The sequence below is a fragment of the Hemitrygon akajei genome, chromosome 2 (assembly GCF_048418815.1).
Source record: "Hemitrygon akajei chromosome 2, sHemAka1.3, whole genome shotgun sequence".
Lineage (NCBI taxonomy): Eukaryota > Metazoa > Chordata > Chondrichthyes > Myliobatiformes > Dasyatidae > Hemitrygon > Hemitrygon akajei.
In genome coordinates, this window is record NC_133125.1 from 119,404,818 (window position 1) to 119,419,551 (window position 14,734).

The 14,734-nt window shown below is 39.5% G+C and overlaps 1 protein-coding gene across 2 annotated transcripts in view; it reads left to right on the forward strand.

Moving 5' to 3' along the window:
- slitrk6 (SLIT and NTRK-like family, member 6) overlaps positions 1–11,912 on the forward strand; it is a 38,924-nt gene extending 27,012 nt beyond the window's left edge. Inside the window, exons 1-2 of one of the 2 annotated variants that reach the window (XM_073027389.1) lie at positions 1,888–2,038; positions 8,176–11,912. In XM_073027389.1, coding sequence (XP_072883490.1) covers positions 8,205–10,760 — 2,556 coding nt within the window. In that variant the 5' untranslated portion in view covers positions 1,888–2,038; positions 8,176–8,204 and the 3' untranslated portion in view covers positions 10,761–11,912. Of the gene's footprint in view, positions 1–1,887; positions 2,039–8,175 lie in introns of those variants that run through there. The other variant, XM_073027382.1, reaches the window with a different exon arrangement.
- The last annotated feature ends 2,822 nt before the right edge of the window (positions 11,913–14,734 follow it).

Sequence of the window (14,734 nt, forward strand, 5' to 3'; positions counted from 1 at the left end):
ACTGCTACACCAAAAGCTCATGAGGTCAGGAACGTGCAGCTACAAGAAATATTAATGCACAATACAGAAACTGGTATTACCTGCATGTATTGTCACAAAGCTAAAGTTGCTGGAAAATTTACGAGGGGAAAGAAGTGGAATGATATTTGGAAACTTGGCTTTTCTAGCTGTTAAAATAAATACCTCTATATATAAAACTCTGTGTACATGTTGTTGTCACTGGGCAAAAAAATTGCACAGCACAAGAATTTTGCACTCACGGACCATTACAAATTAGAAGAAACATTGGTCTTAACTGTAAACATCATCTGTCTCTTTGTCTTTACAGATGCTACCTGATGTGTTTAGTTCCTCAGCTGTTTGATTTTTGCCCCAGACTGTAGCATCTGCAGTTGCCTTTGTCTTGAATTACTCACTTACTTTACTGCCCATTACGCTACTGGCATTTTGGGCAGCAGTGAAGGTCCTCCATCTCTGCTGGTTTTCAGGCCTTCCTCCATCATTTCAATAGGTTCCTCTTGGTTTCCATTACTGTTATTCACATAAGTCCTGGGTGGAGACTCGGGAATACCATCACACTCAGATGCAGAAGGGTTCTTCACTGCTGTTTCCATAATGATTTTTCTTTACCAGTCAGGGTTGTTAGCCCTGAGCTAAACCCCCAAACCTGGAGGACCAAGTTGATCATTCTTAGTCTGGCCTCTACCCTTTGACCTATTCGGCATGGGAGGCCCTACCAAAAGCCATAAAAGCATAAAGCCCTGTCTCCAGCTAACATAGCTCTCTGGGTCATTGAGGTAGATAAGCCTTCAAACCCATTGACAAGGCTGTGGTCCTCTTGGAGGTGTATCTCCAATAGAACCCAGTTACTTCTTAACAAAATTACTTGAATGAGATTATGCTAGATGCATCAGCTATGCCTGGAATGAACATGAAGTGGCAAGGTGAAGTGCAACCTGTGCTGCCAACTAATCTCCACTGTGTGTTGTATTTTGCATACTACAGTTCATAGTTGGCAATGTCAGGGATGTGTTGACATATCCCTTGCAACTAGCCACTGCTTCTTTACAGAACCAATGATGAGCCAACAGTATGATGCAGTCTGTTATTTGAACATTATTTGATGTTGTGGGAGCTTCTGGTGTGCTAACAGCTTCTGATGTTCTGATGTTACATTATCTTTGACAGGTGTTGCAAATATACTCAAATGGATGCAAAACATTTTAGACAACTATAAACATTCTCTCACTTTCCACGTTACCTAGACCCAGTCAACAGTCAAATCAGAAAATGGAGAAGAATCTTCTTGCAAGTCGTGAGAGGGGCAACGGAGTTAATGTTTCAGGTTGAGGACACTCCATAAGAGTGGGATATCAAAAGTGATTTAAGATCCAGAGAAAGGAGGGAGAAAAAATAATTCCTGTTATAGGATGGAGAGTTGCTGAATTGGAGAAGTTTCCTTAGTCACAACTGATTCATTTGGAGAACTGTGCATAGAAAAAAATATATGTATGAGTTGAGAGAAATGATGAAATCCAAAATATGAAATAGTGCAGGTGTTGGATAGCAGAGATTAAGCACAATGATTGAAATTTTCAACAAGTCAGGCAGAATCTCCAGAAGCAAAAAAGTAGATTAATTACAGGCTGATGTTTTTTCATTGGAGCTTGTGGTTTTATTGTAGCACCTGTTACTTTGTTAAAGCCTATTTTGACTGCTATCTGGAGCGTGAGACCAGCTGTTTCTGAATATATGCACTGGTTGAATTTGCTATGCAAATTTGTCGATTGTGGTAGGGAGTGAGATTTGAAGGACCTGGACTCTGCATTCACAACATTCCTGTTCTCTACAGGTCATGTAATATACAGGATATTTAGGATCATTGGATATATTTTGCACTCAGCTTGATAATGCATAGGCCTATATAAGTACTAATAGTTCTGAAATATCATGAAAGTTGTTTCTGCGAAATCTCGCATGACTGAGAACGTATTATGAAAACAAGACACTCGGCAGTTCCAGATTTGCAATAATAAAGGTATTTTTCTTAAAAGTTTAATTTTGTTACTGAATCTAAGTTAATCTAGTTTATATAAGTTAACTATATTAAATTCTGTATGTTATATTGTTTAATAAATTATCCTGTTGTAAATATCAATGGAAGCAATTGCTTGTCACTTTCCAATGGCCTGTCACACTAAATCTAGCTGGCTGTGATATTAAGAGGCAGTGCTGTCTGATTATTGCAGGGCGGATACATGCAAACATTCTCCTCAATACTACTTTTATTTGCAAGATAGATCTTTTTACCCCAATTCTCAATTTTCAAGTTAACTCATAAGTCGTTCTCTAGTTCCCGATCAAAATCGTGCTATGAACAATCCAGCCTATGTAATACAAATGATGTTTCATAATCCACTCAGTTTACACTTGCATAATGGCAGAATTACCTGTGTAGAAAAAATAAGGAACAGACCATTCATCCTCTCTCCTCTCACCTCTGTCCTATCACCCAATAAGATCACTGCTAATCTATGTTGCAACTCAACATTTTTCCTACTAATTTTGCTGATCATTGACTGTGTTTCTGTTGCTGATTGTGAAAGAAGGTTTCAATTCTTGGCTACCTTTTGTATAGTGTCTAAGTTCATTCCTGAAAAAATGTATTTCTTATTTTGAACTTGTGTCCGATTAGGATCATCTACTAGTAGAAAGAAGACTCAATACTTTCAGTTTGGAGCACAATCTATTCCAATGATCTATTCTCTTTCTGAATTCTAATGGGTACATCCCAATATATTTGTAAATTTGCTTTATAATTTCATTCCTGGAGTCCACACCTCATAAATGCTTTTCTGCAGCCTCCAGGGCAAATGATACCTTACTGTAGTTTGGTGCTCAGAGATGAACTCAGTACTCAAGGTATGCGAGGTGTATGAGAGGCTTGGATAAATGTAGTATCACTCTATCCTTGTATCCGTCATCCATTTATCTTATTTTAGTAGCCCTTTGAATATCATATCTGCCCAAGGCACTTTAACAATTGGTGTTTATAGATTTCCAAGTCTCTTTGGACCGCTACTGTTCCTAGCTTTTAATCATTCCATTTTTACCCTTTTGTAGGCCTATTATCATTCCCATATTTCACAAGTTTATTTTTTGTTTAATTCTTGCTGTCCAATATCTGTGAGACTCCAGCAGGAATTCCCACTTTTAAATCTGGATGCTTTTAGACCTGCTCCCCCATGACCACCAAAGCCGAACATTAATCTCAACAGCTTGTGCTCTCTAAGCATTTTTCCTCTAGTTACAGTCCTCACCCAGTAGAATGAAGGGAGAACTTGCCTCCTGTAGTAGTTTTGTCATACTTATCCTCTAGAGCTCACACTGAACCGTGCGTATAGAGTAAAAACTTCTGCCAACTTACCTCTGAAAATAAAAACTAGGCAGGGCTCACAGATCAACAAATTCAGAACAATTCCAAAAACGCAGAGGGTGCAAACCTTACAAATAAAAATATTTAACTGCAGACATTACTAAATCATGTCACAAGATATTATATGACATGAACAACATAAAGTATGAGAAACTGAAAGGACTGTTCACTGAAAGAGCTACTGTATTATACTTGATAGCTTTCTTAGACGGAAGTCTTAATTGTACCTGTAACTCATAGCCACATGCACTTCTCTCTGATTTTGTCTGTAGCTCACAGCAGTAACTACTTAGCTGTTCTCAATTTATGCAGACGGCCAACTCTGTCCACAGCTTTTTTTAAGCCATGCTTTAATTGTAAATGTTAATCATATGTTAAATTAAGATTATTTTAACATTACCCACCTTTGCTGATCACTCAGAATGTGTACATTGATCAGACCTGTTCTCAGTTGTCTGTATATTGATAACTTATTTCCTGACCCTTCCTCATATTAATATAAAAACTTAATTTGTGAGAGCTTGATTGATGCAGCCTTTTTGTATTTTTTTGCATGTTTGCCTGCTACAGGGCCATAAACTGTCTGAATCTAAATGCTTACCACATTCAAAAGCTTGTTTGTGGCAGAACTAAACATGCGAGGTCCCTCTTTGTCACTAACGTGTTGAGACATAAATCTTTGCCAATAGCCACACTGCAGGGTTCAGAGAAAGCTTTTGTATCTTTTTAAACAGATTATTCAACATTCATTCTTAGTTTAAGATCTGTTTCAAAAGTTCAACACAGTCTCCCTTCATTTCTCATGATGTGCTGGTGATTTACAGTCAGCTTATAGGCTATGTAGATTTACCAAGAGTTCAGTGCATTTGCCGACGGGTTTACCATACAGAGTCTGCTCCACTGACATCCAAAACTGTAGACGCATCCCCATCTGCTAGGCAGCAGGAGAACATTAGAAAGAGTGGTAGGATGGATAAAGATGGAAAAGAGGAGAGGAAAAAAAGGGAATGAGGAAAATAGGAATCCAAGAAGAGAGAGTGGGAAAAAGACAATTGGAGAAATTGGCTGGAGAGACAGGAAACAAGGGGGAGGAGGAAAATGAGTAACAGGAAAGGGCAAGAGACAAGGGAAGGGATAGAGATTTGAAGCCAAGAAGGCAATGAGGAGAAAGGAAGAAAAAAGAAAGGGGAAACAATTTGGAGTGGAAGAATAGGGGAAATGGAGAGAGAAAGAAAAGTAGGGAATTGACATGTAAGGGCAGAGTGAGGAAAGTGCAAGGAGTTAGGGAGAGGGGCAGGAAAAAGATAAAGGAGAAAAGGCAAAAGAAGCAAGAGAGTGGGTAGAAAAAATAGAGAGTATGTGGAGGGGAGGGTTAAAGGAGTAGGAAGAAAGAGAGAGATGGAGATAGGAAAAGCAGTGGGAGAAAGTGCAGATGGAGAGTGAATTAAGGGAGAGGATAAAGAAGGACGATCGAGAGAGAGGGAAGCGGGAGTGAGAAAGATAGAGAAAGTGAGATGAAAGACAGAAAGAAAGAAAAGGAGGTAGGAGTGACTGAAAGAGGTGAAGGAAGAATTTTGTGGAAAGAGACACAGATGGATTAGTGAAGAGAGAGGTGGGGAGAGAAAAATATGAGTACAATGTAATAAAGAAAGGGAAATAGAGAAGGACAGTGAAAGAGGAGCCAGAGAAGGAAGTGGAAAGAGAATATCAGGAGGAAAAGAAAGGAGTGGGGGAAAAAATTGAAAAGGGGAAAGGGAAAGTGTGAGAGGTAGAAATAATGGATGGGACACTAAGGTGTGATGCATTAAGAACCTGATCTCTCCGAAGTATGAAGTCAAGGTTCTTTATTGCACTTCCACTTATCCTTTCATCAACCTCTCCGTATTTTTTAACTTTTAAAAAATTTATTTAGAGATACAGCACGGAATAGGGCCTGCCTGCACTTTGAACTGCACCACCCAGCAACCCCTGATTTAACCCCAGCCTAATCACAAGATAATTTACAATGACCAATTAACCTACCATTTTGGACAATGGGAGGAAACTGGAGCATCATGGTCACAGGGAGAACATATACACTCCTTACAGACAATGGTGGGGATTGAACCAGGGTCAAAGTGTTCTGCTAACTACTATACCACCTCCAACTCAGTTCTCCCACACTACCTCCCTTTTCTCTACCTTCACTCCCTTACACTCTGTTCCTTTCCTCTTGTTCATTTTGCCCCTTAATTTCCTTCCCCCAGCTAGCTATTCCTACTCTCTATGAACACTGTTCTCCATGTCCCAATTTGCCTTCCTCCTCTAATGCTGGACTCTCTGACCCACATATTCTCCCTGCTTTTCTCCTCCTCCCTCTCGAAAAACAAAGCTATTTATTTTTAAAGTTCTAAAATACATTGGTATTCCATTACTATTCTTCAATTCAGTTTAACTCCAAAAATTACATGATCTTTTTATAATTACAAAATAATTCATGATTAACTTTTTAAATCATTCAACAGCCTGAATTATATTGTAATTATGTTAAAGATACAAATGATATTATATTTTTGATGGAATGGATGTGGAGGCCAAGTCATTAAGTATATTTAAGACAGAGGTTGATAGATTCTTGATTAGACAGGGCTTGAAGGGATACAGGAGATTGGGACTGAGAGGAAAATAGATCAGCCATGATGAAATGGTGGAACAGACTCAATGGGCCAAATGGCCTAATTCTACTCCTATATCTTATAATGTCAACACCGAACATTGCAACTGATAAATTATATTTTGTTATTCTGGTGGAAAAATTTAAAGTTTTGTATATTCTGTTCATCCATTTTTATATCAAGATTTTGAGATATTATACATTAAAATATGCTTTTTGATTTGCATCCAGATTAATTAAGGGTTGGTGGCATTTCTTATGAATGTGAAGCTCCCATGAGCACATTGGTTTTGATAGCTAGTGTGGATGACCTCATTTTTAACTGATTTGAAAGCAGTTTGCCAAATTTAATTCATTCCTTAATAAATTCATCTCTTTGCAATTTCCTTCTGGCCATAGTCCTTATGATTTTCAGATACAAATGCACCTTATTCCAAATTAGTAATAACTAGAAGTTTTGTTGATACAAAACAGATACTAAAAGGAAATCTCTAATCACCTTCTGTCAGTTCATCCTATTCCCTGTCTCCTGATACATGGGTGATTTCCTATTCGGATCAATACACTACCATTAGTTCTACTAGCATTAGTATCGGATTTTCATGTCTATTGTTTAGCTATTGAATAACAGCTGGAAATCCAGACAAAACAAGGTTTATCTCTTTGCCTATTACTCCCCCCAGGTCCCTTCCTCCTTCCCTTTCTCCTATGATCCACTCTCCTCTCCTATCAGATTCCTTCTTCTCCAGCCCCTTTACCACCCATTTGGATTCACATATCACCTTCTGGCTACCCTCCTTCCCATCCCCCCACCTTTTTATTCTGCATCTTCCCCCTTTCTTTTCAGTCCTGAAGAAGAGTTTTGCCCTGAAACGTTGATTGTTTATTCATTTCCATAGACGCTGCTGAGTTCCTCCAGCATTTTGTGCATGTTGCACAGTATGCTGGTGACATAAGTTATTTGAGTCGAAGTCTTCTATTGAATGAGCACAGATTATAGATCTACACTACCTGCAAGTATTAGTACACATTTAAATCTGCTTTGCATAGCAAATTAATCTGTAATCCAATGTGTTTTTTATCATAATCATTCATGTTAATTGTACTGGTGGCATGGTAGCACAACTAGTAATGGTGCTGCTGCTCTACGGTTCCAGTGATCTGGAGTTCACTCCAGACCTAATGTGTTGTCTGCCTAAAGTGGTGCCTGTGTGTGTGTTTCCCCTAGGAGCTCTGGTTTCCTCCCACCTCCCAAAGATCTGTAGGCTCTTAGTTGTAGGTCCTGATGAAGGGTCTCGGCCCAAAACGTCGACAGTGCTTCTCCTTATAGATGCTGCCTGGCCTGCTGTGTTCCACCAGCATTTTGTGTGTGTTGTCTGTAGGCTCTTAAATTAATTGACTACTGCAATTGGCTCCTAGTATGTCACTGAGTGGGAGAACCAAGGGAGAGTTAATTGGAGTTTGAAGAGGTTAGGTTGGAAGAAAATTTAGTGGGGGGAATGGGATTCTTCTGTGAGATGGCACAAATGTCACAGAGTCATAGAGGCTTCTTCTTCTTGGGCCCTTAGCTCTCAGTGGAGCCAAGGCCACCAGTGACCTCTGTTGGGAGTTCATCGTTGTTTCTGTAAGCCATTGTATCCACTGTACAGAATATTAGTCTATATGATTTCACCAGAGCCCTGTTGGCAGCCTTACCCATTTCCACCTCATGACGGGACATAAGATTTGACCCTGAGAGGCTCATAGAACCGTACAGTGTAGAAAGAGGACCCCAGCTAATTGAGATTGTAGTCTGTATCAAACACCCAATTACTCTGATTTCACACCAGTCCCCTTGTTCTGTCCTCACATTCCCAATAACATTTCCCAGATTCTACCACTCACTCACATACTAGGAGAAAATTACAGTGGCCAAAATTTGTGAGGAACATTTAGTTATTGCACAGTTGCCTATACACTTGAGGGCAAACTGTTTCTTCTTGTCACTATTTATGACTGTGCTTTTGGATTTGAATCTGAGATTTGTTTGTATTCCCTATGTGCCATGCTCAGAAGGTTATAAACTATGTGCATTTTGTTTCAACAGGTATTTAAACATTGTGAAACTCTGAGAAAATGATGACCTGGCATTTACTACTAAGTGCAGCTTTAGTTGTAATCACTTTCCATGAAGCAGCGCCTTCAAACGCCTCAGATAAGGAAGTATGTGAGCGGCTGTGCTCCTGTGAAGAAAGAGACAGTCTGCTGCACATTAATTGTCAGAACAAGGATATCACCGAAATATCTCAAGTCAAGCCACCGCAGGAATATAACTACAATCTTAACCTACAAGATAACTTTGTGAGTGTAATATATCACAATGATTTCATCCGATTCAGGAATGCTTTATCACTGCATCTTGGCAGGAATCATTTGCAAAACCTGGAACCTGGGACTTTCACCGGACTTAGTTCCTTGAAACGCTTGCATATCAATGGCAACAATTTGGAAGTTCTGCGTGAGGGCACATTTCTAGGCTTGGACAATTTGGAATTCCTCCAGGCAGATAATAATTTCATCCAGGTTATTGAGCCTGGTGCATTCAGTAAGCTTAACCGGCTGAAAGTACTCATCCTGAATGACAATGCGATCCCCTTTCTCCCCACCAACATATTTCGCTTTGTACCCCTGACACACTTGGACCTTCGAGGAAATCACTTAAATTCACTTCCATATGTTGGTCTGCTGGAGCATATAGGCAGAATAATGGAGCTCCAATTGGAGGATAACCAGTGGAAATGCGATTGTGATTTATTGCCACTCAGATCCTGGCTGGAAAACATGCCACCCCAGTCTAATATTGGTGATGTTGTCTGTGTGCACCCATTTAGACTGAAGGGTAAGATTTTAACTAAAATAACAGCCATGGAAATTTGCCCTGCAGGTTCAGGTCCTGACTTTGAAGAACCTATAAATTCAATTCATTTGGTGGTAACTCCAGCAGGTGACAATTCCCTCATCAACATCCAGAGTGAAAATAGATCAGTTATTAAAGAAAACAAAGAAGATCTGTATATTCTACAACCTGACGGAGAGGATGATGAGAGAATTGTGACAACAAGGCCTGTGGTCTTTCCAAAATCACCCTGTCTGACTATGTGTCATTGCAGCACACAACATAATGTGGGCCAGATAATGAAATGTCAAGAAAGGAACATTAAAAGTTTGTCGGACCTTTCACCAAGTCCACCAAAGCCAGTCAAGCTTTATTTGACAGATAACATTATCCAGTCTGTTACAAAATCTGATCTACTCAGCTACGGCAGCCTGGATTTGCTACATTTAGGGAATAATCGAATAACAGAAATTGAAGATGGTGCTTTTGCAAACCTCACCAATCTTCACAAGATGTACTTAAATGGTAACAGCATTGTGAGATTAAGGAAAGAAATGTTCGTTGGTCTCGGACGTCTTCAATACCTGTATCTGGAGCACAATATAATCAAGGAGATATTACCAGGGACATTCAGTGCCCTACTGCAGCTCAAGGTCTTGTATCTGAACAACAACCTTCTTCATAGTTTGCCTCCACATATATTTTCTGGTGTTCCACTCTTGCGGTTAAACCTTAAGAATAATCATTTGATGCATCTTCCTGTGAGCAATGTAATTGATCAGCTTGAATTCCTGGTTCAGATAGATTTAGAAGACAACCCTTGGGATTGCACTTGTGACTTGATTAGCCTGAAGCAATGGATGGAAAAACTCCATAAGAATGTAACAGTCAGTGAGATTATGTGTGAATCCCCTGAAAAGTTTGCCAAGAAAGATTTGAAAATGTTAAACAATGAATTGATATGTCCTGGATTAATAACTATTCTGGGCCCACCAACAGAAGCTAATGTTATTGACTTATCCACTGCAGCTTCTAGTACTGCATCCAGCCTCCTGGGCTCCATCATGGACACGGTCCCACTTTCTGTTTTGATCCTCAGCTTGTTAGTAGTGTTCTTATTGATCGTATTCAGTGCAGCTGGGATGGTGGTCCTTGTGCTTCACCGTCGGAGAAGGTCGAAGAAGAAACATAAAACGACTCCAGTACAGGACTGCAGTCCTTTGCAGGTCCAATACAGTGTATATGGACACAAGAGAACCCATCACACTGAAGAACGACCGGATGGAAATATATATGAGCAGCACACGATTAATGCAATAGGTCCAATGTGCAGAAGTCGTTCTTATAATATGAGGGATGTGGAACTGGACAATGAGATCAAAGATGGGAATGAGCCAAGAATGATTTACAGGAGTCACATGATGAGAGAAAAAGAACGTCTGCTCACAAATCCCAACATCAAATTCAGTGCAATAGAGCGAGCCCCAGAATTTATGTCCCTCCGTGATCCTACTTCAATGTACAGAAATATAATGGAAAAAGAAAGGGAGCTTCAGCAAATTGGAATCACAGAATACCTGAAGAAAAATATCTCACCATTACAGTCAGATCTGGATGTTCGCTATCCATCTAGACAAGAAGAGCTAAAATTGATGGAAGCAATCATCTATTCAAGACCTAAAAAAGTTGTAGTTGAAGAGACAAAAAATGAATATTTTGAACTGAAGGCAAAACTACAAACTGAACCTGACTACTTAGAGGTTTTGGAACAGCAGACGGCATTGAACCAACCATGAATCTTTCAGCGGCATTGACAATTTTTAACTTGCCTGTTACATTGTGATAAACAAGCCTATTTGCTGTACTAAGACATTAGTGCCTTTACAGATGATTCTCTTTTTTTTTGTCTCTCTCCAAACAATACAGCAGTAATCCTTATTTAACTCAGGGATCGATAGGCAAACCACTGGGAATAGCCAATAGAGAACGTAGGTACAGGTATAGTAACACCCCACAGGATTTCTTTCACAGTGTAAAGACTGCATTGTCAAGCACAAAGCTTTATTAAGCGTCAGGACGATCATTTTATATTATACAGACAATCCTATTAAGTTAACATAATGATGCTATCAGGTGAATCAGTAGTGATCAAAAGAGGGTTCCCGAATGAATGGTTGCTACCCATATGCAAATTTATTGGGAAGCCTTATTTTCAAAGCTAAGCTACAGGTTTGCAGTTTTTATGGAGCAGTGGATGAAATCATGGAACGTGATCCCTAAAGGACCAGTGACAACTCACTGTGACAAAACAGAATCAAATCCATTCAATTGATGTAAACTCGTGATTTTATTTCATTTTATTTAATATATAATTCTTCTGGTCTGCTGTAATGATTTCATCATCTAATAAGGGAGGTGAGTTACATGATTTCTGACAATCCAATCTGTTGCTGCTGGATTTTAAATTATAGAGAATATTCTGAACTTGCAAATCTGCAAGTCTTGAAATAACTACTGTAAGAAGCAGACCCAAATGTGGCTGCACATTGTATTTAGACTGAATCATATTCTCTTTGTGACGTTTCTATCCTGTCAGTTATATCACGAGGCATTCCCAATTCCTTTAGGTCTGGAGCTACATTCAAGGCAGATATTTATATGAAAAAATTGAAACAAAAATTACTTCTTAAATAAATCTTTCATTTGCAAAAGTTTTAAAAACTGACACACATTGGGAAGAAAAGCACACAAAGACCATAATGTTAAAGGATATGATTTGTTTCAAATACAGCATAGAAGTCTGCAAGTTATTTTTTCATTTACAAAATTGTAAAATATTCCTGTAAACTATTTATTCTGTACAGTTTTGCAAATAAAGCAGGGGTGCCTTTATTGTAAAAAGAAAATGTGCACTGAACTTTTAATGGAAATAAAGTCAGGATACAGGACTTTCTTCTCTCAATGTGCATTTCCATCCTATTCCCAGTCTGCTATTGAATTAGACTTACTCTTAGTGTTCATTTCCATAGAGTATTGTTTCCAGGGCCTGCACCAATTCCACTGATATTACCGAAGTATATTAGGAGCCGTATGTGTGGTAAAGGAAGGCATCCGACAAATGTGGTCCACGTACGGTAAATGAAGTAGAAACTTATCATAGATATTCAGTAGCAGAATCAGAATCAGGTTTAATATCACCAGCATATATTGCAAAATTTGTTACCTTTGCAGCTGCAGTACAATGCAAAACAGGGAAAGTGTAGAAAAAAACACAACTGAATTACAATCAATCAATAATTAAATAAATAAACACACACACACACACACACAGAGTAAATAGTCAAATTGAGATTAAGTACTGCAACAACAGAAATTTAAAGAAAAAGCAGTGCGGTAGTGTTCATGGGTTCAATGTCCATTTAGAGGTTGAATGGCAGAGGGGAAGGAGCTGCTCCGGAATCACTGAGTGTGTGCCTTCAGGCTTCTATACCTCCTACCTGATGGTAACAATGAGAAGAGGGCATGTCCTGGGTAGTGGGGGTCCTTGATGATGGAAGCTACTTTTCTGAGGCACTGCTCCTTGAAGATATCCTGGATATTACAAAGGTTAGTACCTATGATAAGCTGACTAAGATTACAACTCTCTTCTGCTTATTTTGGTCCTGTGCAATATCCCCGCTCCCCCCCCCCCCCCCACCAGACAGTGATGCAGAGGTCTCAATTGTTTTACGTTCTGCACAATATGCACTCATTCGTATTTATCACTGATGAGACTAACAATCAACAATACTCTGGTACAAAACAATTGCAGAGAATATATGAAGCACACCAGACATTTTGTACTTGTTAGGACCTGCTCTGTTAATTTCAGACAAGTTTCATCAAATATTTGGCACTGTTTTAAATGGAAAACACAAGGCTGGTTCATGCCACACACACAAAATGCTGGTGGAACGCAGCAGGCCAGGCAGCATCTATAGGAAGAAGTACAGTCGTTGTTTTGGGTTGAGACCCTTCGTCAGGACCAACAGAAAAAAGGGATAGTAAGAGATTTGAAAGTGGCGGGGGAGGGGGAGACCCAAAATGATAGGAGAAGACAGGAGGGGGAGGGATGAAGCAAAGAGCTGGGAAGTTGATTGGCAAAAGGGATGCAAGGCTGGAGAAAGAGGAGTATCATAGGATGGAAGGCCTTGGAAGAAAGAAAGAGGGAGGGGAGCACCAGAGGAAGATGGAGAATAGGCAAGGAGTTATTGTGAGGGAAAGAGAGAGGAAATTAATTAATTAATTGATTGATAGACAGATAGATAGATAGATAGATAAATAAATAAATAACTAGGGATGGGGTAAGAAGGGGAGGAGGAGTATTAATGGAAGTTAGAGAAATCAATATTCATGCCATCAGGTTGGAGGCTACCCAGACAAAATTGAAGGTGTTGTTCCTCCAATCTGAGTGTGGTTTCATCTTGACAGTAGAGGAGGCCATGGATTGAGATTATCGGAATGGGACGTGGAATTAAAATGTGAGACCACCAGGAGATCCTGCTTCCTCTGGCGGACAGAGCGCAGGTGTTCAGCGAAACGGTTTTCCAGTCTGCGTCGGGTCTCACCAATATATAGAAGGCCACACCAGGAGCACTGCACACAGTATATCACACCAGCAGACTCACAGGTGAAGTGTCGCCTCACCTAGAAGGACTGTCTGGGGCCCTGAATGGTGGTGAGGGAGGAAGTGTAAGGGCAGGCATCTTGTCTTCTCCTATCATTTTGGGTCTATCCCTTACCCTCCCACTTTCAAATCTCTTACAATCTCTTTTTTCTGTTAGTCCTGACAAAGTGTCTCTTTCTCTTTCCAATATTGTTATTGAATTTCATATACACAAATACAGAATTCATAAGGATACTCATTATAAATCAAAATAAGATAGCACAAAATGCACTATATATAAATCACAGTGATACAATCACGGTGTCCCATATTGATGATCTATCAGATAAAATAAATTGAACGATGAAATATACTAGTATGGTTAATTATATTATATAAACAAATCTATACTCCCTACCAAGACAAAACCGGTTGGAGAAAGAAAAACAAGAGAAAAAGAAAAGAGTACTTTACCATATAGTATTTTATAATAATAGCCCAGATCTATATTATAACAACAATTAAAAGATTTTTAAAATAGTTCAGAAAGGGTCCCCATAACTTTTGAAAATCTTGGTTAGAATTGGAAATCAAACAACAAATCTTCTCTAGATTTAAACATAACATCACATAACCATTGAGCATGTGTGGAGGGGGGGAAAACGAAGGGTCTCGACCCGAAACATCGACTGTACTTCTTCCTATAGATACTACCTGGCCTGCTGCATTCCACCAGCATTTTGTGTGGGTGTTGCTTGAATTTCCAGCATCTGCAGATTTCCTCATGCTGGTTAATGCCACCATTGTTAAACACCACTATGAAGGTAGCATAGTGGCTAGCACAAAGCTTTACAGTGCCAGTGACCCAGGCTCAACTCCCACTGCTTTCTGTAAGGAGTTTGCACATTCTCCCTGCAACAGCTTGGGTTTCCTCTGGGCGCTCCAGTTTTTCCCACAGTCCAAAGACATACTGGGTGGTAGCTTAATTGGTCATTGTATATTGTCCTGTAGTTCGACTAGGGTTAAAACAGGGAGTTGCTGGGCTGCATGGTACAAAGGGCCAGAAGGGCCTATTCTAGGCTGTATATCAATCACTAAATAAACAGTTCCTTATCTGGTAGCCTA